The sequence below is a fragment of the Cydia fagiglandana genome, chromosome 4 (genome assembly GCF_963556715.1).
Source record: "Cydia fagiglandana chromosome 4, ilCydFagi1.1, whole genome shotgun sequence".
Taxonomy (NCBI): Eukaryota; Metazoa; Arthropoda; class Insecta; order Lepidoptera; family Tortricidae; genus Cydia; species Cydia fagiglandana.
Genome location: NC_085935.1, coordinates 16424545 through 16448737, shown reverse-complemented (window position 1 = coordinate 16448737; position 24193 = coordinate 16424545). Strand labels below are relative to the sequence as shown.

General features: G+C 36.2%; 5 protein-coding genes across 5 annotated transcripts in view; 1 reads left to right on the top strand and 4 right to left on the bottom strand.

The window, feature by feature from the left end:
* Positions 1 to 552: 552 nt before the first annotated feature.
* On the bottom strand, positions 553 to 4874 carry LOC134663721 (monocarboxylate transporter 13-like). The gene is given in 7 exon segments (XM_063520180.1): positions 553 to 790; positions 1018 to 1218; positions 2237 to 2975; positions 2978 to 2997; positions 3304 to 3528; positions 3620 to 3739; positions 4706 to 4874. Coding segments are annotated over 7 exon segments (1620 nt in total). The 3' UTR covers positions 553 to 644.
* Positions 4875 to 7957: 3083 nt separating this feature from the next.
* On the bottom strand, positions 7958 to 10083 carry LOC134663687 (trypsin epsilon-like). Its single transcript, XM_063520131.1, has 4 exons — positions 9801 to 10083; positions 9410 to 9639; positions 8848 to 9026; positions 7958 to 8123 (listed from the first exon to the last, which is right to left on the bottom strand). Exons 1-4 carry the CDS (start codon positions 10003 to 10005, stop codon positions 7958 to 7960), a joined length of 780 nt encoding a protein of 259 aa, XP_063376201.1. The 5' UTR covers positions 10006 to 10083.
* An 882-nt stretch (positions 10084 to 10965) lies between these two features.
* On the bottom strand, positions 10966 to 14138 carry LOC134664159 (chymotrypsin-1-like). The gene is made up of 4 exons (XM_063520747.1): positions 13796 to 14138; positions 13354 to 13583; positions 12376 to 12551; positions 10966 to 11242 (listed from the first exon to the last, which is right to left on the bottom strand). Exons 1-4 carry the CDS (start codon positions 14076 to 14078, stop codon positions 11047 to 11049), a joined length of 885 nt encoding a protein of 294 aa, XP_063376817.1. The 5' UTR covers positions 14079 to 14138; the 3' UTR covers positions 10966 to 11046.
* Positions 14139 to 14682: 544 nt separating this feature from the next.
* LOC134663680 (trypsin epsilon-like) lies at positions 14683 to 17026 on the bottom strand. The gene is made up of 4 exons (XM_063520126.1): positions 17011 to 17026; positions 16409 to 16638; positions 15769 to 15947; positions 14683 to 14856 (listed from the first exon to the last, which is right to left on the bottom strand). Exons 1-4 carry the CDS (start codon positions 17024 to 17026, stop codon positions 14712 to 14714), a joined length of 570 nt encoding a protein of 189 aa, XP_063376196.1. The 3' UTR covers positions 14683 to 14711.
* Positions 17027 to 18142: 1116 nt separating this feature from the next.
* The window catches only part of LOC134663934 (monocarboxylate transporter 12-like), a 48027-nt gene continuing 41976 nt past the window's right edge, over positions 18143 to 24193 (top strand). The window contains exon 1 of the mRNA XM_063520477.1: positions 18143 to 18559. The gene's annotated coding sequence lies outside the window, so the exon portion shown is untranslated. The remainder of the gene's footprint in view (positions 18560 to 24193) is intronic.

Below are 24193 nucleotides of genomic sequence, written 5' to 3'. Positions count from 1 at the left end.
TTCTGTTTAATTATATTTTAATGAATTCTTATTTAATATAACAAAAGTGATAATAATACTACATTTATTTTTTACATCACATCTTCACAACATCACAAGTCAGCAACAAAAAGCAAGTAAGGTTAAATTAAATAAATAATTATTGCACCTTTTCGTTAAATACTTCATATACTTATTTACATTATTTATCTAATTTATCTTTCGTCATACCAACTATATATACCATATACTAAACTATATCTTTGGAATGAGTTTAATGCTTCAGTCATCATAACTTTTATCACATGCATTCGTTGCTAAGATAAGCCATATTTACAATGTCTATTTTCATCTTCTACTAATGTACGACTACTAGAATAGAATATACCCTGTTGTAGAAGGAGTTATCAGTGAACTGAAAAGGAAATGCAGCACGATGGCAAAGAGGCTGATTCTGATTTAATAATTTATTACGCTTTTGATGTTGCTGATACGACCTTGACGTTCGCTCGCGCTTATTAGTGAGCGCTAAATGTCCTGCGTGATGTGTCAAAGTTAGTATCACAACAAGATCAAAACTGTAGTAATTTTTAAATCACAATTCGCCTCAAGGATTGTGTGCGCACCCCGTTGGCAAGCCACTACATGTGGTCCAAAGGTACCTCCTAAGGAGAGCGCGCCCGCGCAGGGCTTGTGCGCCGGCGTCGCTGCATCAATGGGATCACGAACAGCATCACCCCGCTGAGGGACACGAAGGCTCCGGCTCCGATGAATGTGGGCATATATGAGCCTGATACTTGAACCAGCCATCCTGAAATACACATTTCATCATTGTATACTCTGAGTAGTTGATATAGAGTTCTTAGAATATATTTTTAGGTCCATAAAAAAACAATAGTTGACAGAACAAAGTAAAAGATTACACGTCTGTTTGTTTATTAATTATTTTCATTGAATCACTTACTAATGCCGCGTAATGCATGCAATAAAAATTACGTTGTTTTTCTATAATCACAACCACAGAACTTGAAGATTCACCTGCAAGAGGCGCCCCAAATAGTGACGCGATGCCTTGGAAAAACAGCAAGAGCCCGAAGGCATTAGTCAATTTCTCCATGCCAGAAAGATCTACCAGTACCACCGATGTCAATCCCACGTATGCTCCGGACGTGAAGCCATACGTCGCCGCATACATGGCTAGACCCCAGAACTCTGTGCACACTGCTGCTGAAGCCATACCTGCAATGAGGCGATATTTATTTATTAACCTCTCGTGTACCGTGATTATTTTTAGGGTTCCGTACCTCAAAAGGAAAAAAACGGAACCCTTATAGGATCACTCGTGCGTCTGTCTGTCTGTCTGTCCGTCTGTCACTGCCTATTTTCTCCGAAATTACTGGACCAATTACGTTGAAATTTGGTACACATATGTAAGTTTGTGACCCAAAGACGGACATGTAACGTAAACAAATAAATTTTAAACATGGGGGCCACTTTTGGGGGGTAAATGAGAAAATCAAAAAATAAAGTTTTTCAAACTATATCGTGGTACATATCAAATGAAAGAGCTCAATATGAGAATCTCAAACGTATTTTTTTATAATTTTAGAATAAACAGTTTAGATGTAATTCAAGAAAATAGGCAAAAAATTACCATTCCCCCCCGAACTATATCTCCGAAACTACTGGGTCTAAAATTTTGGAAAAAATACATATAATAGGTCTTTACCTATAGATGACAGGAAAACCTATTAGAAATATGTAGTCAAGCGTGAGTCGGACCAATTACTTAGTTTTTGATCCGACCCCTACGGGTTTTTTAAAGGCAATTCAATCGCGTTTCACATATATAAAAAAAATATTGTTAAAAATTTAGTAATGTACGGAACCCTTGGAACGCGAGTCCGACTCGCACTTGGCCGGTTTTTTCTAATATATTCCTCGTACGCGGATCCGCGCTTCGGCATACGACGGCTTAAGAGACATCGAAAAATGTCACACTAAGTTTTCATGCCTCAAGTAGGCATAGCGCTCCCATGTTAATGTAAACTTAGCGTGGTCAGAGACTATAAGTGTAAGGCCCAGGAGCCCGGGACCCTTATTTAGACGTTATAAACCAAAATGACAATTCACAAATACAGCACCATATTAGGAAAAATAAGTAGCAAAGTTAGGAAACATATTACCGATTGTGATAATTATGTCAAATTTTATGATTGTTATGTGATGAAAACACAGAAATATGTTAACTACTTACTCATGCCAGCTATCCCGAGGCACACATTGTACACCATCAACCGATTCACCCAAGGTTTGTCGCTGATAAAGCCGAGAACTATCCTTCCGACTAAAGTGGCCGCTCCCATTATAGAAATTAAATGTTCCGGATTTTCAATGCCCAACTCATTGCTCATACTCACAGTATAAACATAGGGTATATAAAATCCTATATTAGTCAAAATGTTTGATACAGAGAATAATACAAATATGGGGTTTACCAACAGAGATACATCGAGCATTTCCGATAACGGCGATTTAGACTCTTCGTCTTTGGTTATAGTCTGAATTCTTACTGGAGTTGAAGCCCGGTATTTCGTGAGGCTTGTCATACTTCCTTGATATAATACATCTGGTCTGTACATGATGCCGCTACCATGTCTAGAATGTGGCTGCGGCTTAGGCTCGTAAGATTTGTTCAGAGCAGGCTGCGAGAGAGTTAGTCTAGCCACATCGCCGTCTTCTCTACGTCCGTTAGCTCGAGCCATGTGCTCAGTACTTTTAGACTTGTTTAGTACCGATTTCTTTTGTTTTGAAAGCATCGGTTCGCTGGCCGTTGTTTTTTGTACTTCAGGTACTGGGAGGAACAGAAAGCCTAATGGAATGCAGTTTAATATAAGGGCACCTATAATGACCAAGGCACCTCGCCATCCGTAGCTGGAGATTAGACCCTTTGTTAAATGCGGAAAAATAAACGTTCCAAGTCCTTCAGGACTTGGAACGTTCCACACACTGCAATGCCTAAAAGGGAAAAAAATTAAAGAAAGTAAGTAAAGTATCTAATGTAAATAATTTGTTCTGCCTAAAATGTGGGACATATGTTACATTCATGAAACACAGGAATCACACATATTATCTACAACTGGCATGCAAAACAACACAAAAAATAGTAGAGTAGATAGTCTACTTTTTAAATGTAAAGTAGTCAAGTCAGACAATAAAATGTTTCTAATTGAGTCTGATAAAGCGAGTTGATCACCGTTAATTTTTACATATTTATACAATTTATATAATCAACATTATAGCTAAGTTTATAAGTAATTTTACCTGTAGCAAGACTCCTATACCTCTCGAACCAGACAGTGACGCTGACGATGGCGGGCAGGTAGATGAGCCCGCAGCCGAAGCCGGTGCCCACGCCGATGGTGATAATGAGCGTCAGCACGTTGCCCGCGAATGCTGATGCAATGATGCAGGCCGCGGCCAGCAGGGCTCCGAACACCGTCACCAGACGACAGCCCAAACGGTTCACGAGGGAACTCGTTAATGGGCCTAGAATAGAAATCTGAATACACTATGACACCTTTACTCAACATGTATAGTGTAACATAAATCTGGTCAAAATTGGTTGATAGGTACTTACCTGAGCTCAGTGTGATCGCACACAGTATTGAGACGATCCACACAGTCTTGCTTTCGCCCTCTTGGAAGTAGCCCAGGAACTCATAATATAAAACGCCGAACGAATAAGTCAGCCCATCAACTAGAACATATTCACTTTTTCATTATGTAATTTAGGGGATGTGATCCTTGTTTGGAATCGTACCTGCCCCATCACCTTAATTCTTCTTATTTGTCCACGCAAATAAAAAGTTAAGTATTCAAAAATTAAGTACCGAACAGTGGCGGCGCGTCAAACATATCAGTAGGCAAGCCGGGGCTAATTTGGCTTACATATTTCCCTTACAACTCTGCTCAATCGTCCAAAACTAGGCAAGCCGGTGGGAATCGGCTTTTATTGACGCGCCGCCACTGGTACCGAATTAAATACCGTAAAATACCGTGAGTTGGGTGAAATTTGACTTTCAACCTCGATAAAATTTTATTTTTACATGTGATAACTGAATGGTGTATATAATAAGTGGTTCGGACGTTTGTATTTTATTTTATTTTGGGTAGTTCCATTTCATAACTTTGACGATAAAGAAGAAAACCCACCTCACCCCGTAGTGCCTCGTATTTGGGGTGAGAGGGTTTTTCTACAAAGGTAATTTTGGAAGATTGTTGGATTGATTTTTTTTTATTATGCGTATTACTATAGCTCCATTTTAAATTGGAATAGATTATTTTTGTAGCAGTCGCCTTAAAATTTCTTCTCACCCCCCTCTCAAACCTTCTCTCCCCATTCATTACCCACCTCTCCCCGCGAAACCTACTCACCCCGTTTTACGGTAGTAAATAATAAAAGTACCCTTTTTAAAATATTTCAACACGTATAAAGAAAGTGACTTATTCCTAGTACCTACTTCTCTACTTGATAATCTAAATATATAGTGTGTCTATTAGAATTATAACTTTAGCTAAGTTAGTTTAGTGTACCTAATAGTAATAAATTGCTTTGAATCTATTTATTTTCCTGTAAGGAATACCTCTACACCTTCTTATAAAAATATACACAACAACAGGTCAACAGGACACAATGAACGTAACTTATGTGATAAATAAACACCTGACCTAAAATACTCGCTGACTATATGTATCATGAAGGAGGCGAAAACCACGACCCAGCCCCAGCCACCATCGGGCGGCGGCGGTGACGGGGTCACCGAACTCTTACTCGAGGATAGCGACTCCTGCGCACCCATTTCGTTGCCACTTTTCACCTCCTCGTGAGACATCTTGCTACAATTTACTAATCACTACACTTCTTCTAACCAATATACTTATTTAGGATAAAATCTTCTAACAGGTATGGGTTGAAAATACATATAAAATGATCAATCAGTAAATGCAACAGTGGAAAGATAGGGACGAACGGTAAAAATAATTATAACCTACTAAAGCGGCCAGAAATATACAAAGTAATATATATTTAAATACATAATTGATAAGTCTATATTTGGCTCCCTAATCTCCGACGCACGCAACATTTTAGTTGTATAGTAAAATCGAAAATCGCGGAAGTATTTATTTATTTAATAACAAATCTAATTCAGCCGATATTTTCTTTCCGAGACAGCGCGTACGACGTATACGTAGCTTCACACCACTTAATGAGTAAATAGTTTTTCGCACTTCACCAACCCTCCGATCATGGGTACTTGCTAGCGCTAAGAGTCGCGATAACGCACTGGCTACTGACATCGCGACCTGACACCTTATCATGCAAGATGTTATCACTACAAGATCATTAAGAGTTACATACAAGATACAAATCACAGTTTGTCAAATATCACTTTATGCTAATAACCAGGTTTCACTGTAATATGTAAATGTAAATAAGCACAATTTTTTATACTTAAATACAAATTCAATTTGATTTTTATAGTTAGTACACCAACATTATGGCCAATAACAGGTCCGTTGTTTTGAAAGACAGAATGCACCCTTTGAATTAATATTTACCTAAACTTATTTTGATTAAATTATAATAAGTACTTTAGAAGTTATGAGGGAACAGATGAACATACTTACAAACATACACACATACATACCGGTCAAAATCATAACCCTAGAATAAATTTAAAAGTGGAAAAATTACTGTCTTGGGTGAGACTTGAACTCACGACCCCTCCATATCCAGGGGTCGTGAGTTCAAGTCTCACCCAAGACAGTAATTTTTCCACTTTTAAATTTATTCTAAGCTTAATAGCATCGTTCGCAGACGTTTCTGCTTGTTAAAAATTAAAATCATAACTCTCCTTTTGCGTTGCCGTAGTCGGGTAAAAAGTAAGTACCTACCTTGATTGTAAAAAAAAATACTAATCATTCCTCATTTAAATGACGTATAAACTGTCTTATCAAAGGAGACGGTTAAATGATGAATCGCTACTTTGTGCCGAGCCCAAACCGTGCCCCTAGTCGCTTACCGTTAAACCTGCCGTCGATGTTTTGTTAACGTTCTAATAGTTCCGAATTAGGTAACTTTTCAGATATTACTATTTTAGGTAGCACATAAAAAAGACTGATAGCCCACCTAAAACAAAAATTACACATTTGCTACCAAAAGTAGTTAATAATATCAATGGGCTTGATTTTTTTTTAAGTGCAGTGTGTATTGCGTTCAGCTTGCGGTTTATGAAAAATCTTAGCGGTTGTTCAGATCATAATAGCAATCTTGAGGCCTTTCTCTAGAGAAAGGCCTTACTAGTAAGAAGAGAGACTAGTAAGTAACTTCATCGATTCGAAACCTGATTAAACAACTTTCGCTCCATGGTCTAAAATGCACCATTATAAGTTTATTATTATTTATTACACCAAGTCACGTTTTATTTTTATAAAAAATTAAACATGTTACTTTGCCTGCGAAGGTTATGTTTCAAACACTTATTTTTAAAATTACTTACATTATATATATAGGGTAAACCCTCCAGTGAATGAACACCCCCCAGTGAATGAACAAAATCACGTTTTTTGTCCAAAATAAGAAATATAGCAATTTCTTCCACTTATCTTATTTTTTTTCTTATTAACAACTCTATTTCCTATGCAATGACAACCCGTAATAAATTTATTTTCGACCAGTTAAGACGTGACTGGCGTTTGAAGTTTACGTATTTTTGGATTTGAAGTTTTGTATGGAAATATTAGATCCCAGATAAGAACAGTGTACGTTTGGAGCAACATATGAAGTGCTTATTTAATCTTTACAAGTGCAAAGTTTAGTTATTTGGTTAGATTAAGAGTTGAACCTTCTATTTATGTACACTTTGTCGGCGTATTATGCGATTAAGTCTTTATTTTTTATAGTTCCATTACTGGCTCATCAAATGTTCTGAAACCAGTAAATGAACAGTGTGTTCATTTACTGGTGTCACGTAGATTTCATTTTTTTCCCAAATGTATATGTAAACACAATCGTATTGAGCTTGTTTTTTGTGATTCTGCATAGAAAACGATTCTGATTCATTTAGCCAGTATTGGAACAAACCAAATTTCTATAGTTCATTTACTAGATTTGTCATGCCTATGTATGAACAATACAAAATTTGGCTTGTTCATTTATTGGATTCCTACTAATTCTATGTATGAACAGTGTAACCACGAACAATGCAGTGACAAGTTTGTTATTTTAAGCATTATTTGGTGAGCATGACCCCTTTTCATCAAAATATGCACGTTGGTTCTTGTTTTAATGGTTGATTTTATTTTTTCCTTTTAATATGTAATGGGTTTCTATGTTATTGGTGAATAACCATAATTTTATTACATTCTAATCGATTCGAAGTCAATATGGAGGGATAAAAAGATATAAACGCTATCGCTATACCTATTAAAATAGAGCCGGAGACGGTGTTTGTGATAAAAATGATTTTATTATGCTAATTAAAAAGAGTTAAATAATGTTCATTCACTGGGGTTTTCGGTGTTCATTCACTAGTTTTTATGTTCATTCATTAGGTTTTTGGGTAGTTTTTGGTAAATTCTGGTATAACTCAAAAACTATGAAAGTAATTAAAAATCGCAGAAATTACTTTCTTATTTATTAAATGAGGATTGATTAAATTGCAGTTAATTATTCCAATTATTAATGAATGCTGAGCAATGATTTTTCAAACTTGGATAATTGCTTAAGTGTTCATTCACTGGTGGTCTTACCCTATGACTTACTTTAAAGTTTGAAGCTTCGGGTACCTCTCGGTCCAGGCAACCGAGGTAATTTTGCTTCCTGACTGTAGCTAGGTACATATATACTGATTTACTGAAGCATTATAAATCAGTTCATAAATAATCCAAAGATGTATGTATGTCTTATTGTACTTTATTTACCTATGTTTTTATTCCCTACTAGTTTTATACAGTATTTTCTGTGAGCTTCCTTAATTTTCATCTTCATCCAAGGCAAGAAGTAATGAACATTCGTGTATATGCCTGGCTTGTCCTTTTGTGCGCAACCTTCGCCATGCGAAACCAGCCCCACGACCTGCCTAAAATAAGAGCATATATTCTTCCCTTGAGTTAAACCACCTACCTGCCTAAGAGTAAATATTCTTCGCTTGAATTAATGTATTAGAGTGACAGAGTGTTACTGAATTCCTAGCAGTAGCAACGAAAATATGGCACATTTTTTATGACTTCTACTTCAAACCCTTATCATCAATCATAAAAAAAGCATTTAGTTAAAGTATCAAATTAACTTTTCTGAGAACTTAACAATTGCGGAAATATTTTAGTACATAAGTAGACCTTGTTCACTCCCCTTTTTCGGTTAAATTTAAATCATTTGGCTGATTGAACCAGTCGTTTTCAAAGAGCTGACTTTGAATACGCTAAGTTGTTAATCATTGGGTGATTTTCTATCGGCCTAGGCGACTAATTAGCTGGCTAATATAACCAGTTGACTGCGACATTTATAAGTACTTGTAGGTAGTTTTATTGATAAAACCAAAAAAGAAATAAACAAACATAATAAAACTTAAAAATCTATGGATAAAAAATTTGTCCCAGATCGCCGTCAACGGGCAAGGTGCCCAGAAGGCTGGCCGTATTTCCCCGCTGTATAGCGATGCTAATACGCTGGGTGAATAGTGACCAGCCCTCTGGTCACCAGAATGAGTACTATACTATCATAATCTTCATAACGAAATGTCATATGTGAGCAGAAATACTTCATTCTTATTTAATACTGTACTTATTTGTTGATTACTTTACCCCTTCCATAAAATGGCTCCACCAGAGTCTCCCTGACAGGTGTCCCGTTTGCCGTCGCCGTCCAGGCAGAACATATCCTCTGTCAACCGAATGCCGCGGTGCTTTCTTCTACAATTCTTTAATGACACAAAGCGTAGATGGGTCTCCATTAACCCCGAACTGGACATCGAACCACGGTACTGCAGAATCAGAGAATGTATTCATAACAATAGAAAGCCTTTGTTAATTTTATTTAACAGAAAGTAAAGGGTTGCGAAGGTCAGAAGGTAAGGGTTGGCCTAACGATTTTTCGAGACTATTGAATACGTCTGTTGGTTTATCGTGACGATAAATCGTGTCATTGTCATGGACGACCACGGTTAAGTGTAAAAAAAGCACCCATTTTAGTACTTAATATAGAAATAGACAAACCTTTTTTCGAACAAGTATGTAACAGTAGTAGTATAATCTTAATCAAAATATTAATACCGAACGGAATTTTCTATTTCCGTTCCGTTCGGCAAAATAAGCGCTCAATAGCTTAACTAGCATATTGCATATGATAATAATATTTATAACTTACCGACGTGAATCCCCAACCTGTCGCCTTAAAATTCTTTTCTCTTTCATTCATCCACTTGTTTGATTGCACGATCATTGCCCTTTGTGTTCTCTTATTGAATTTGATTGGCCTTCTTGTAAATATTAATGCGATATCACAAGCAAAAGGAGCTTCCTTATTGTAATCTTCATGCTCGACGAAATACCATATTTTATACGAAACAGCTGTCATGTCATATATATACTTAGCACCTGTAACCATTGCTTCTAGTATTCAAAGAAATATTATGCATATTCTTGTTAACCTTATATCTGTCGTTAAAATTTTTATCATGAGATGTAAATTTTAATAGAGATATATCAGTAAATTATTGATTCAAAATATTTAAAGATAATTATTAAATTATTCTCACCGACACGCACATGTATATCCTTTACGTTTTTGTTGTTGTTGAAGCAGTGAGCTGCGGTCAAGATGGCCCAACTGGACAGGACAGTGCCGCCACACAGCGCTCCATAGTTAAACACTTGCACGGCGAACGGAAACTTCTCTATCGGAACTGAATGGCCGCCAACTATTTTACCCTCAAAGTTATAATACGTATTTCTTTCATCCATACTAGTATGGGTTGTGCAAAACGTGAATCGTATAAAAATAAATAAATGCACGAATTGGTAGAGACGAGAAACGCGTGTTTTATGTCGCATAATTACCTTTTCATTTTACATGTAGCAATTTAGACCGAGAATCAAGGTAATTTAATTAAAAACGTAATTACTAGCAGTCTCAAAGTTCATAAAATTTAATAGCATGGTGCAAAACGATCACACACGATTTCAGTATTCGCAGAAGAAACATGAAATCCTGAGAGTTGGAATGAAATATTGCTTCTTAGGACAAAAACAAATACATATTGTTTACTATTAAATTATACTAAATTCCAAACATTTTCTGTAATCGTAACGTTCTATAATCCAGCATATATATGCAGCATAATGTAAAGTTTAATTACAAGTCAACCATTTGTGTAATTCCTTATCCCAAGTTTGAATAACTTCAAATTGAGTGAGTACTATATTTTTGTCCTGAATTATCCGAGATTAATGTATAAAGCAAACCCGGAAAACTTACTCCAGTGAACTACACAATTTATTTAATACTAATTAAGTATCTCAAAACGTGTAACAGTAATTAACTTGTTATGTGCATAATATATAAAATAGAAATATATTTAATTAAAATGTATGTATGTTTACTGCTATTTATCTAATATATAACACGTATGCTATAAGTGCAACCGAGATATGACTGCGTATACCTACACGCATCTAATCAGTGTGGTCGGAAAATAGGTAAAGTTACAGAATAAGATAGTTAAAGTACCTTGTGGTATTTCAGACGGGATTACTACGTTCGACATTTACTATTTTGAAATATGAAATGCTAAGTTCATCAGTGATGAATCAGTTTCATCACTGATGAATTTTATCGAAACATGATTTCTTATGGTTTAACTTCCAGTTATTCTACTACATACCTGGTTTAGTATTTTTGCTTCTTCCGTGCCATCATGAATCCTATATATAGTTGCTAAATGACGTTGGTCAGATTTATTTAAGAAAAAAACTTGATTTTTTAGAGAATAAAGTACTTTAAGTTTATTTTATATTACACCTTAGAATACTTGAGTTTTCCGTCCTGATTCCGTCAGTAATCGATTTGTTGCAAAACTCATTTTGAAATTCAAACAGTTTCTTCTGTACCCAGCTTCTGAGGTACCAAACGTTGGCATACACGCTGGGCTTGTCTTTTTGAGCGCAGCCATCACCGTGCGATACAATTCCTACTACCATCCTAAAAAAAAAAAATTCGTAAGTAATGTATAGTAGAGCCATAAACTTACCTATACATAATACTTTTACTGCTAATAGTTAAAAATGTTATTCATTGTTTGACGACCGGTCTGGCCTAGTGGGTAATGACCCTGTCTGTGAAGCCGATGGTCCTGGGTTCGAATCCCATTAAGGGCATTTATTTGTGTGATGACACAGATATTTGTTCCTGAGTCATGGTTGTTTTCTATATGTATTTAAGTATTTATATATTATATATATCGTTGCCTGAGTACCCACAACACAAGCCTTCTTGAGCTTACTGTGGGGCTTCGTGAATCTGTGTAAGAATATCCTAAATGACAATGTGGTTCAGTGAAGGGGACGGACTGAAAATCAGCGCTGCGCAGGCAATTTCTAATGAAATGACTGACGCGGCGTATGCTGAGCCCGTTCCTTTTGCCGCACAAATTCTTTGGTAAATCTTATTATATTATGTAACCAGTGTGCTTTTTGTGTTGCAATAAATGGTTTCTTATTCTTATTCTTATTATTATAATATTATTTATTTTTATTATTTATTTATTGTTGACCAACTCGCAGCTGTACCAGCCCCGATCTTATTTAAACTTTAGCTTACTAGATTTTTCATCTGTATTGTCGTGTCTGCAATGTCATGTCTTAACAGTTGATTATTATACTAGGGGTTTAACTTTAAAATATTCACTTTATAAGGGATGGTGCCTATAAGTGGATTAATGTGAAATTCCAATTGTGACTTTATTTCCACGCTGTATTCCTGCTAGATAAGTGATACTGAGAAATGAGGTGTGTTTAAATGTCAGTGCTTTTGGGGCCCAATCTAACTCGAGATATTCAAATAGAGAATGCAGCAGTTCAACATGATATTATTTTATTGTGGTCTGACGTCAGTCAATATTTAACCTTATTAAAAAACCAGCTATAAGTACAGTCGGTTCCCTAACATAAGTATCCACTTTTCTATACACTTAGTATGGCGACATGGGTACTTATGTTGAGGCACCGACCGTACATGGGTCATACATGTAAAAATAGCCATCATCTTTTGTAGTATTTTTTTCGAGTAATATTTGGAAAGGTCAATGTATAATAAAAATAAAATAAACAATTTACCCGTTCCATTCCACGCCGCCGCCGGAGTCCCCTTTGCAAGTGTCATATTTTCCGTTTCCATACAAGCAGAACATATCCTCGGACATAGTAAGGTTGTGTAGCTGGCCGCATTTGTCTAACGGCACGTAGCGCAGACTGGTCGTCATCAAGCCGTGGCTGGAGAGCGGCCCATTGTACTGCAAAATATTATCGAGGGTCCGAATGCTCATAACGGTCCCAGAGCATATCATCTTTAAACTTATGTCATTACTCATCTCATTAGCAATAGGAGTCACAATTTCTCCACATCAACTGGATACTGGATATCAACTTGATACGTCAAATGTGCCTTGTCGAATACGGCCCAGGGGTGGCAACAAAGTGTCAGATATTGGGAATTAGCATATCGAGTACGGACGTTTCACTTAGGTACCTTATGTTAAAGGAATATAAAGCAAATGTTTAATGTAAAATACAATCAGTATTTTTTATACAAATCTCTAAATACATAAGTTGAGGATTACACCTCGAACCGAACACTATCAGTAAGAAGATTATTTTATTCTCCTAGATTTAGATTTGTAGTCTCATAAATCTCATAATACATAAAGACAAACTTTTCAAGAAGAGAGCATACTGTAGAAATATGTAATTAAATAAATAAATAAATAATATAGGACATTTTTACACAAATTGACTAAGCCCCACGGTAAGCTCAAGAAAGCTTGTGTTGTGGGTACTCAGACAACGATATATATAATATATAAATACTTAAATACATAGAACACAACCATGACTCAGGAACAAATATCTGTATCATCATACAAATAAATGCCCTTACCAGGATTCGAACCCGGGACCATCGGCTTCATAGGCAGGGTCACTACCCACTAGGCCAGACCGGTCGTTAAATTATTTGTAAAATTATTATAAGGTGACGTATACTTTTGTATGTCTGCCTACAATTGATGCTGACTCATCTATGGTAAATGTACTTACTTTTATCCAGCCCCATCCCGTAGCTGAGAAGTGGGTTGCGCCCTGCACCATCCATTTGTCTGAGTTTGCAATAACGGCCTTTTTTGTCTTAACGGAGAATTTGACAGGTTGTTTCACAAATATAAGTGCGATGTCGCACGAAAAAGGCATGACCTTACTGTAGTCTTCATGTATGATGAAATACCATATATCGTACACTTCAGCATTTGAATCGTATGTATATCTGGCTCCTGAAATAATGTAGGCAGTAGTTGGTACAGTTGATAGAACTATTTTATTTGTTCAGAATTGCGATGTAGGTACCATTTCAATTCTAAACAAATCTGGGGTAAACTTATTCACGTTCACTTATTTTTAGTAACTTAAGTGTTTTATTTAAACACAGAACTTGATATATTTGAGTTCGAGAAGGCTTAACTCAATATGTGTTTTTGATTCATACCTACGTGAATTTCCATATCGTCTATGTCCTGGTTAAATTCGAAGCAATGCGCCGCAGTCATGATAGCCCAGCTCGATAGGATGGTGCCGGCACACAGCGCCCCCCCATTCAGCAACTGAGCCATATGTGGGAACTTCTCTATAGGGACCGGCTTTCCTCCCACTATTTTACCCTCAATTGTCAATACATGTGCGTGTTTGTGTCTATGTTTATGACATAATGTTTGTGTAATCAAAACTAAAAATAAAAAGCCAAAACACGTGTAACGGGATTGATATAACATTATTCAAAGATTGTTCACGGATACGGCATTATGAAATGAATACTGCAGCTCAGTGGTGTTCTAATTAATTTTTTTATTATAGGTATAATGAATTTATGACTCGGCACGTAAGCGAAATTGTGATTGCACGTTAAAATTAAAACAATGACCTTGGCTGGCTGTAATTAACTGACGTATATGCGTCGAAATTCAAAAAATAGAGCGAGAAGAAAAGCTTTACGAGTACATACAAAACTTCTACACGATTTATTAAAATGAGAGAATAACTTCGATTAATTGGCGGTGGCTAGGATCATGTGACTCCTAACTGTTTAGATATTTATATTTTAATTTTTAATTTTTATGCTGTACGTATGTACTTTTAAGTTACAATTATTTTAGTTTTACTAAAATTAATTCTTATGTACCTATACCAATACATAAGAACAGGTATACCTGATCCACCTTTAGATTGAATAACAAGTAGAAGCCACTTATTCTACTTATGTTGCTTTTATCCTATTTATTCAATCGGCATTATCATCACATTTGAAAGATATAAAAATTTACAACTAAAATTATTACTTATCATTTTGGAGAAATAAAACTATGTATGTGTAAAAAATACTTGTTTTTATTATTTGTAAATATGACCTAACCAAATGACTGAAATCGACAATATTTTTGATACAGTTCTTCGGTAGTGTTCTGTATCCAGCCCGTGTAGTAGTAGACATTGGAATAAACGCCGGGATACTTCAAGCAGCCTTTGCCGTGCGACACGATGCCCACAATCATGCTGGAACCATAAGCGATAATTATATACGTAGGTAGGGATCGTGCGCGTTGGAGAGTCTGTCATCTTGTACCCTGAATCGGAAACATATGTACACATGTACATTGCCAAAGCAAGTGCTACCATTTACAGTTCTTGTAGGTACGTTTTCTTGTGCATTGTGTGTTCTGCCATCTTGTAGGCTACATCGGAAGCATAAACGTCACATTTACGGCTCGCGCCAAAAATCTGAAGGCTCCTATGCTGCGCCGATATCGCAGATTTTAACAAAAGTTTCGCTACTTTTCAAGCGGTAAAAATTGGTTTTCATGACCGTTAACTTCACCATTTTTACCGATGACATCGACACAAGTAGTCTCATTTGCTTGACGTAATATGAAAACTGAGGAAAGCATGGTAATTTTATGATCGGTCGATAAAGAGGGTAGGCACATCCACATTATTAATGGCCGATATAGCCAGCCGACGTTTGACCTTGTCATGCTTGCATTAATGAGCATCAAATACAAATACTTATGTTTTTACCAGAAGAAAAATAAAATATTGATTGATGCTCCAAGCTACCCCAATTACCCCGTTAGCAACAACGTTCAATATAATAACATTGAACTAGTGGATAAAAACACACAGTAATACTGAGAAATTAATTAATAAAAGTTGAAACTCGAGGTCCATGGGGTCCCAGCGCGCATAAGTTGTTCGTAGAAAGAAATCGCGAAGCGTCTGGTGACAGAAGAGCTGACATTGCAATACAGCGAGGAAATGCCGCCAGCATCCTTGGTACAATACCTCAAGGGCCTATTTTAGATTTAGGTAAGCTAATTCTTAATTTATTTTAGTAATACCACTGTATATATCTTGTTTGTAAATAAATAATTAAAAAGAAATAAGTAAATGCTGTAAAGTAAATCTCACTTATTCCACAAGATGCCTCCTCCTGAGTCTCCTTTACATGTATCACTAGTCCCATTCCCGTAAAGGCAGAACATGTCATGGCTGAATATCACTCCTTGGTATTCTTTCAAGCATTCCTTGCGTGGAATAAAGCGTAATTTTGCTTCCATGAGACCTTTCAAAGATAGTTCACCATCTTCCTGAACATAATAAAAATAATTAATTGTTCATAAAAACAAAGAAAGAAATAAACAAACATAATAAAACTTAAAAACCCTACAGGTAAAAAATTTGGTCTTGATCGCCTTCAACGGACCAGTTGCCCAGAAAGCTGGACGTATTTTCAGGCAGGCCAGCCCTCTGGTCACCAGAAGCCTCTATTAGGCGCACCGACAGTTTTGTTAAATACAAATACAGTTTGTAGACGTACTCATTTCCTTCATGAAAAACGGCAAATTTTAAAAACATAAAGGACATCCGCTTAATGTAAAATCTACCACTAAATATCCAATGTAATTTTTGATTAAGTTTTAATACTATTTAGGGGTTGCTACCGCACTTTGAAAATTTGGGCCCTTCATACAAATTGTACTTACGTATATTGTTTTTCAAAACATAATAGAAAACTTAATAATTGTTTGATGTAAACATAAACAAATACCGAAGTCTGTCCCCATCCAGTCGCTGTGAACGTAGTCCCAGTTTCTCTCATCCACCGATCAGTATTGACGAGCTTCGCGGGCTGCACGTGGCGATCGAAGAGGAACATATCTTCTATGAAAATGATGGCTATGTCATCAGAGAATAAAGCTGAAGTATTATAATCCGGATGGATCCTAAAATCCCAGACACTGTGCTGTTGCCTATGATGATCAAAGATGTAACGCGATGCTGAAAATTTATACTTAAAATGTAGGAACTGAGACTTACGGCCCAATTCGAACTTTAAGATACGTCAGTTAATAGATCTAGAAAAGATATGGATTAGATATGTCAGTATTAAAAGTGACGTTTTTGTTTGAAGAAATGTCACATTTGACACTGACATATCTAATTCATACCTTTTCTAGATCTATTAACTGACGTATCTTAAAGTTCGAATTGGGCCGTTAGCTATCTCGTTTTACGTGATATTACAAGCAGAGGGCCTACTGCGAACCACGTTGGACGTGTTGCCTCCCTGTAATACTTTCGTATGAATTTACAAGTGCGACAGAGAGGCAACACGTCAAACGTGGTTCGCGGTAGGCCCTCAGGTACTACCTGCCAGTATCAACATATCTCCAATATTTTTGTTAAAGTCGAAACAGTGTCCTGCAGTTAACACTGTTTTCTTAGTTAAAATGCTTGCTGCGCACATGCCTCCACAGTTCAAGAACTGAACATTCCAGGGGTACGACTCCAAACCCGCAGGTTTGCCACCTGCTATTAATAATACTGCTTTTAATAAATCTACTTTTGTTTCCCCCAAATCTTTTATATGGCACACGACGGCACTAATTTGGAGATAAAATGTGATTTTATAACGGAAATCTAAAGTTCTATAAGGCATGTTCTCGTTAAAACGTTGAAACAAGACCGTTTTACTTCGATAACTGGAGATTTTATAGTCGAATAAAATCAGTGAAGTGGCAAAATTAAACTACAATCATTTTCTAACTAGGCGACAAAATTCACACGACGTATGAACTAACACAACCCTATCAATAGTTTATCGAACCAACTTCCCCTCTAATAATAGGGGTTGGTAAATAAATGCGCAATCTAAAGTTGGTAGGAAAAATTTTGTTAATATTTTTGGGGTAAGTTCGAAAGCGGGGTAATTTTGATAACAGCTAATATGTATCTACTAAACTAGAACTACTTTCTATTGTAGCAACAGTAAGCAAGACGCCTTGGTAAGCGTTGCAAAGTTTGTAAAGCTTCTAGTTCAGTTCAGTAGATATTAGTGATTTACAAAATTACCTCAATGCACTTTACATGATTATAAATTACTACTTAGTATTACGTAACATATACATAGTTACATGCGGAGACATATTTATTTCAACAACCGAAAACGTCACTTTTGACACTGACAGATCATATTCTGATCAAATTTATAACCTGTTACCTATTATAATCAGAATACGCCTCATTACCATGGTCAGTCAGCTGCAACAACGACAATTGAATTGGAGTTTAAATGCTGGGGCTGGATCAACTACTTTTGCAGGTGGCTACAAGTACAAACTGTAAAGTCAAAATCATCGTCAATGAAATGAAACATTTAGTATGACCCAAATTCGCCAAGCTACCATATAATTTAAATAGGTACCTACCAATGGCCAAATTGTGAATCGAGTGCAAACTACAGTGTAAATGTTACTGCTGTCCCGTTTGTGTTGTACGACTTGTGAGGGGGAAATGAGACGGATGATTTTATTGTAAAAGCGTAAGTGAGTACGAATGGAGCAAGAACCCGCCCGCCCTCGCTCAGTCGAGTAGTCGACCACCGCCGGCCGCCGACAGCGCCGCGCGTGGCTTACCCGCGCACTAAACATAACCTAAAACAACCAACTTACCTTCCATCAAAGAACCCTTTACCCTAAAACCCGTTTCCAATATCCATACCATAAGCAACCCTACAATATAGAATGACGAAGGAAATAAAGTAAACGGGCACTTTATTTTAAAATAATTAACATTTTGGACGAGTCAGGTTGCGAGCCAAATCAAAACAAATGTGTATATCGATTCAGTGATTACAGCTGTTAAAAAGTGAGAGTAACAAGATCGTTAAATGCTTCGTAACCTTAATCCTGTATAAAATGTAAGTATTTATTTATTACATTAGATTGCTGGCTGTTTTTGTTTAGTATGTAGGTATTAACTTTTTTTAAAGTTTAGTTTAGGTATATTTTAACATGGAAATTTATCTACAATACCAAAGTAATACTATACTAAAGTATATTTATTTATATAAGGATCACAACGTCATCTCGAATTTTTTGTTATCATACTGTGAAATTGTTAGAAATCCTTTGTGAGCTGATAAATAAACATTTTTATTATTATTTTATTTATTTTTCTTATTAAGTTAGGTTAATTATAATATGAATATAATAATGCATACTTAGGTATACAAAAAAACCAGTCTTTTATTTTATTGCACGCAGCTAAATAGCTTAATATTTTAAATTCTTAAACAGTTTCTAATTCACCTTTTATTCTTTAATCCTTTTAATCTTTTTCCATTGTCACATTAACAAAAGAAATTATATGAATGTAGTCAATTCCGCGCAGCTCTCGACGCGGACTCTATTTTTATATCACGTCTGCGTTTGCATGATTGTGCGTTTATTTTGATATAATGTGTATTAAGACCTACGCCAATGCTCTTAAGACTGTGTAGTAAAGTATAAAGTTGCTTGAGTATTTGCGATTGTTTCCATTACGGTGCGGCTAACACTGCAGACTGCAGCGCACGTGACGTAGCTATAACGGGCTTCACACGTGTGCAATGTGTGCATTGTGTCTTTCTTAATGTTGCGATCGTGGAACTGGAGAATAATCATTTTCAAACATTGTACATATATTCAAAACTATTTTTAAAGGTTAGTTATTTGAAGACCTAGGTACCTACATTATACCTACGAGAAATGGGTGTAAACATTACATGAAAATAGGTAGGTAGTGGTAAATACTATTTAGTCATGCTAAGTATATTATCCTTAAATATATGTATAGCAAATATATAACGCATAATAGGTACCTAAGGTTTACTCGGGTAATTCCGAATGTCGAAAACTGTCGGATAATTCCGAAAAGAGACTTTTATTATGATGGAATTTAGGGTGATTTTCATCTGAATTTCGGAATTATCCGACATTCGGTATTACCCGAATACACCTTATATGATATCGATAAGTATTAGTATGCGTTTGTTAAATTTATTTTCGGTTCGTTTCTGAAATGTTTATAGCTCATGCGATAAAAATTGTACCAACAGTTTGCCAAACCTTTTCACGATACGGAAAAAGCAAAATAAAACCTGAACGACGGAAATATCAGCCGCATGGTCCGTACGTTACCTTTCCACCCCATCGACCTTGATTCCGCGGGCAGACCCGAATGGATGTACTTAATTAGAAATGTCGCATTACGGAATGTTATCGCGTTATCAGTGCCTACTAATACCAAAAACTGATTTGCAAGACCGAAGTGATCCCATAAGTGTTCCGTGAACAAAGTTTTGTACGGAACACTAAAAATGGTTACAAGTGAAATTACAGAATTTTAGACGTTAATTCAAATTCAAACTCAACAAATCAAACAAATTAAATTTATGGAACAACTCCTAGTGAGTTTTGGTATTTAATATATGTAGGTAGGTACTCCGGGCCGTGGACATGTGAAATGTGTATTTTTAGGGTTCCGTACCCAAAGGGTAAAACGGGACCCTATTACTAAGACTTCGCTGTCCGTCCGTCCGTCCGTCTGTCACCAGGCTGTATCTCACAAACCGTGATAGCTAGACAGTTGAAATTTTCACAGATGATGTATTTCTGTTGCCGCTATAACAACAAATACTAAAAACAGAATAAAATAAAGATTTAAATGGGGCTCCCATACAACAAACGTGATTTTTGACCAAAGTTAAGCAACGTCGGGCGTGGTCAGTACTTGGATGGGTGACCGTTTTCTTTTTGCATTTTTTTTCCGTTTTTTTTTTTGCTTTATGGTACGGAACCCTTCGTGCACGAGTCCGACTCGCACTTGCCCGGGGTTTTTTCAGAGCGCGGCGCGCTCATTCTTTGTTCCGTGATTTTTTCTATGAAGTGTTCTATATTTTTTACATAATCTGTGTAGATTATTATCCACATGTATATTGTCTTATAGCTCTAGAAAGAATAAGGAAATGGTGAAACAAATGCCAACTAATTTTAGGGCTACGACGTAAATAATTAACAAACCTTAATTAGACTCCCTACGAAAAGAAACTTCGTTATTCTATGTCAGTTACTTGTGAATGCACTATTCTCGTATAAAAAAAAGTCTTGTTAAATTTAACTTAAAATTATTGAATGCCACCCTTGAAACACATTAATTTAACTAAATTATAAACAGCTGATTACTACAGTTCGGTACTAAGTATGTACTTAGTATTAGCTGTCCTTGGTTAAATAAGACAGCATCCTTTTAAAAACAGTGATTTGTATTTTCATTATACTGATACATTATTTTTTCTTTAAAATATCAACCGTCTCGACTCATGAGTTCAGCTCCGATCGTCTAATGGCCGCCTGCCCACCCTACCGCCATTTTCTGGTAAAAACTCAACTACTACCCTTTTAATTTTACAATTTGATTTTATGAGTTTTGGGAGGATGCTAACAGTCGGCCATTCTGCAGTCGGAATGTCCTCATTCCGATATGTCTCGGCCATTCTAAATAATTAGGGTATGGCCCCCATACCCAAATTAATCGAATTAATATCACATTCATAGCAAAAAAAATTTAACAAAACAATTCACATTCTTAAATTAAAGGAAAAATATATTATGGTAGGTATATAACGTTACTTCTTTGTTTGATTTATGTTTTAGTAATAAATTATTTTCAAGATATCGGTATACCATAAATACACATTATAACAACAAACTAATATTCACTCAAAATTCTAAGTAGCATAGCAACATAACAATTTTCTTTACTTATATATTTTTATTCTTCAAGGTATAGGTTTAGGTACACTAAGTATTTTAGTCACCGTATCACTGTTCTAATTAATCAAATATTTATTTATTTATTTAGAAATTTAAGTCAGGCAACAAGGCCCATATTACCTATACCTTACAGACTAACATATATGCATTTTATAAACTTAAAAACGAAACACTATTTAGGCGACAAAACGGCGTGGCTCCGCTGAATCGTCTGGTCTTGTGTCGGATTCGGCAGTTTGTTCCGGAACCTCCGAAACACGACACCCTTCGGCCAGAAGTCGGCGCACTCGATGGTCCCCTGCAGCGGTCGCGGCACGCGCACCACTAAAAAATAATAATAATATAAGTAAAGGTAGTTACCGACTACCCAGTAACGTTCATGATTTCTTGTGGGTCCTGGGTAATATCCGATTACCGAACAACGTCAACAGTTCAAACCAACCACACACAAATGGCTTATTAGTAGAGTCTTCTACAGCATGAAAGTGTTTGACTATTATGGTAATAGTGTCTGCATGTATTAATTTTAGTGTGTGTTAATTTTTATAGATTAGTCATAATTATATTGTAAGTCCGTGATGGATAAACTGTTGCTTCTTAATAGTATTATGTAACATCTTTGTACAAAGTTAAACAATAAATCATATCTTATCTTGTCTTATCCTTGCGCGTCCTGGGTAATTTCCGCCTACCCAGCGACGGCCACAGTTCCTTGCTCGTCCTGGGTAATTTCCGATTACCCAGCGACGGCCACAGTTCCTTGCTCGTCCTGGGTAATTTCCGATTACCCAGCGACGGCCACAGTTCCTTGTACGTCCTGGATAATTTCCGACTACCCAGCGACGTCCAAAATTCCTTGCGAGCCCCGAGCAATTTCAGATTACTCAGCGACACCCGCGGTTCCATGTGCGTCCCGAGAACTTTCCGCTTTCCCGGGGACGGCCACCGTCTCTTGTATCTGCAACTGTTAGAACAAGTATGAACATCTGTTACTTATACTTATGCCAGATTTTTACTTCAATCAATTTTTAATAATAATAGTCAACAAAACCATAATATAAAGACGAGAAAGCCGTAACTTGGTCCGGCTATGGCTGTCGTACAAAGAAACACGAAAACTTCAAAGAGCATATGCTCATCATTAAATCAGCGATAAGTGGCAAATAAAAACATTAAAATACATGCACCGCCAACAGCCTGCGGCCCCGCACCATCGTAACGTAGTCCAACGATCAAACTCCTGAAACTTGGCGGACTTCATTAAATTCAATAAATCTCACTCCAGTGACAAGCTGAACAACGGCACGCACACATTGGATTTATAAAGAAAACAGCAATATAATTGTGTAACCGTACATCTGTCAAATGCAAATCTTGAACATCTCACGCTGCAGCCCGACTTAAAGCGAAGGACCTGCACCACAAATACGTTTGTACCCGCAACGAACGCTTCTTACGCGTCGCGGACATGTACTTTAGAAAAGGCGATAATTCTGACTATAATTGGACTTGGGACACTCAAACTTTAAATCATCTGAATTCATTTTAAGATTATGTTCCACCATTTTCCACGTCTTATTTTATTTCCTGTATACTTAACATTAAAGTCTTTACAAATTTCAAATCACATGTTGTCATAAAACATCATTTTGTATGAATATATGTAGTTATTGTTATTATTATATGATATGATTACATGAAGGAGCATCCAGTAGTGTGTTCTTAGATGATTTGGGGATTATTTTTAGACTTGCCAGGACCCTGCCCGCGTCCTTATCTTAACAACTTCAAGCAACATAATTATAATTACGTTTCCAATAAGCAAAATAAAATCCTTGATTTATATCTCACTAGGCACTACTTCAAACTTTGAAGTCAATCCAGCTGAGGGTATAGGTACCAAGTAAAATTGATCTCCATTAGGTATTACAAATTGGAATTCAAACAAAAAAGTCATCTCAATCCTCGTAAAACAATCCTGCCCCACTTTCATGCAACTGTTTACAACAATATTATAATTAGTGTCTTTAATAAATCAAGTAAGGGAATGTATCTCATCATATGATGGTTCACCAAAGATTGGATTGGGATACTTAAAGAAATACAGGAACTCGATGTTAGAATTCCTTACAAAAGTATGAGAACTCTTTAGAAGAAATATCCACCAGCGTATTTTTTTTAAGGTGCACTGTTATTATTATTCATATACGTGAAAGCCCACCCTGTGAGCCTCGTTCTGGGGATTATTATGCTGCTTTCAAATATAAAGACGATATTCTTCTTCACAGGTTTATAATTAATATTCGTTTTACAAAGCAGGTTTCTCATTTAGCCGCAATAATACTTCACAAGTTGACAGGCAAAGTTAAAAGTCACAGATAACATATCAGCCCTACGCACTGTCATTAGAACTAATATTACAATCATCGTACCTTGGTACACTGTATTAGCCATATTGTTTTATTAAGCCGTTACGTTGTTAAACTTGGAATAATACTATATAATATAAACTAGTACAGAATATAAAATGCTAATATACGTATAATTATTAACATGCTTGAAAACTAATTGCAAGTTAGTTCCAGATATTTGGTGTTTTGATACGAATATACGTAGTTGCTCAGGGACATATCCGGCTTCGATGGCAAATAGAATGCCTGTTGTATCTAATCAGCCTCAGATATGTAATTTATTTGCTGTACAGTTTTCATTTCAGAAGATGTACCATGTGAAGTACC

What these genes read in the sequence shown, in the direction of transcription:
- LOC134663680 (XM_063520126.1), bottom strand. An exon ending in CTGGATGGGGACAGACTTCG is followed by an intron (nt 15,948 to 16,408) that starts GTATTTGTTTAT and finishes TATTATGTTCAG; the next exon opens with GAAGATGGTGAACTATCTTT. An exon ending in GGAGGCATCTTGTGGAATAA is followed by an intron (nt 14,857 to 15,768) that starts GTGAGATTTACT and finishes TTATGGTTCCAG; the next exon opens with CATGATTGTGGGCATCGTGT.
- LOC134664159 (XM_063520747.1), bottom strand. Translation starts at nt 14,078, where the DNA reads ATGTTATATCAATCCCGTTACACGTGTTTTGGCTTTTTATTTTTAGTT. An exon ending in CGATATGGAAATTCACGTAG is followed by an intron (nt 13,584 to 13,795) that starts GTATGAATCAAA and finishes ACATTATTTCAG; the next exon opens with GAGCCAGATATACATACGAT. An exon ending in GGCGGCGTGGAATGGAACGG is followed by an intron (nt 11,243 to 12,375) that starts GTAAATTGTTTA and finishes TTTTTTTTTTAG; the next exon opens with GATGGTAGTAGGAATTGTAT.
- LOC134663687 (XM_063520131.1), bottom strand. Translation starts at nt 10,005, where the DNA reads ATGGATGAAAGAAATACGTATTATAACTTTGAGGGTAAAATAGTTGGC. An exon ending in GGATATACATGTGCGTGTCG is followed by an intron (nt 9,640 to 9,800) that starts GTGAGAATAATT and finishes CAATGGTTACAG; the next exon opens with GTGCTAAGTATATATATGAC. An exon ending in CAGGTTGGGGATTCACGTCG is followed by an intron (nt 9,027 to 9,409) that starts GTAAGTTATAAA and finishes CTGATTCTGCAG; the next exon opens with TACCGTGGTTCGATGTCCAG.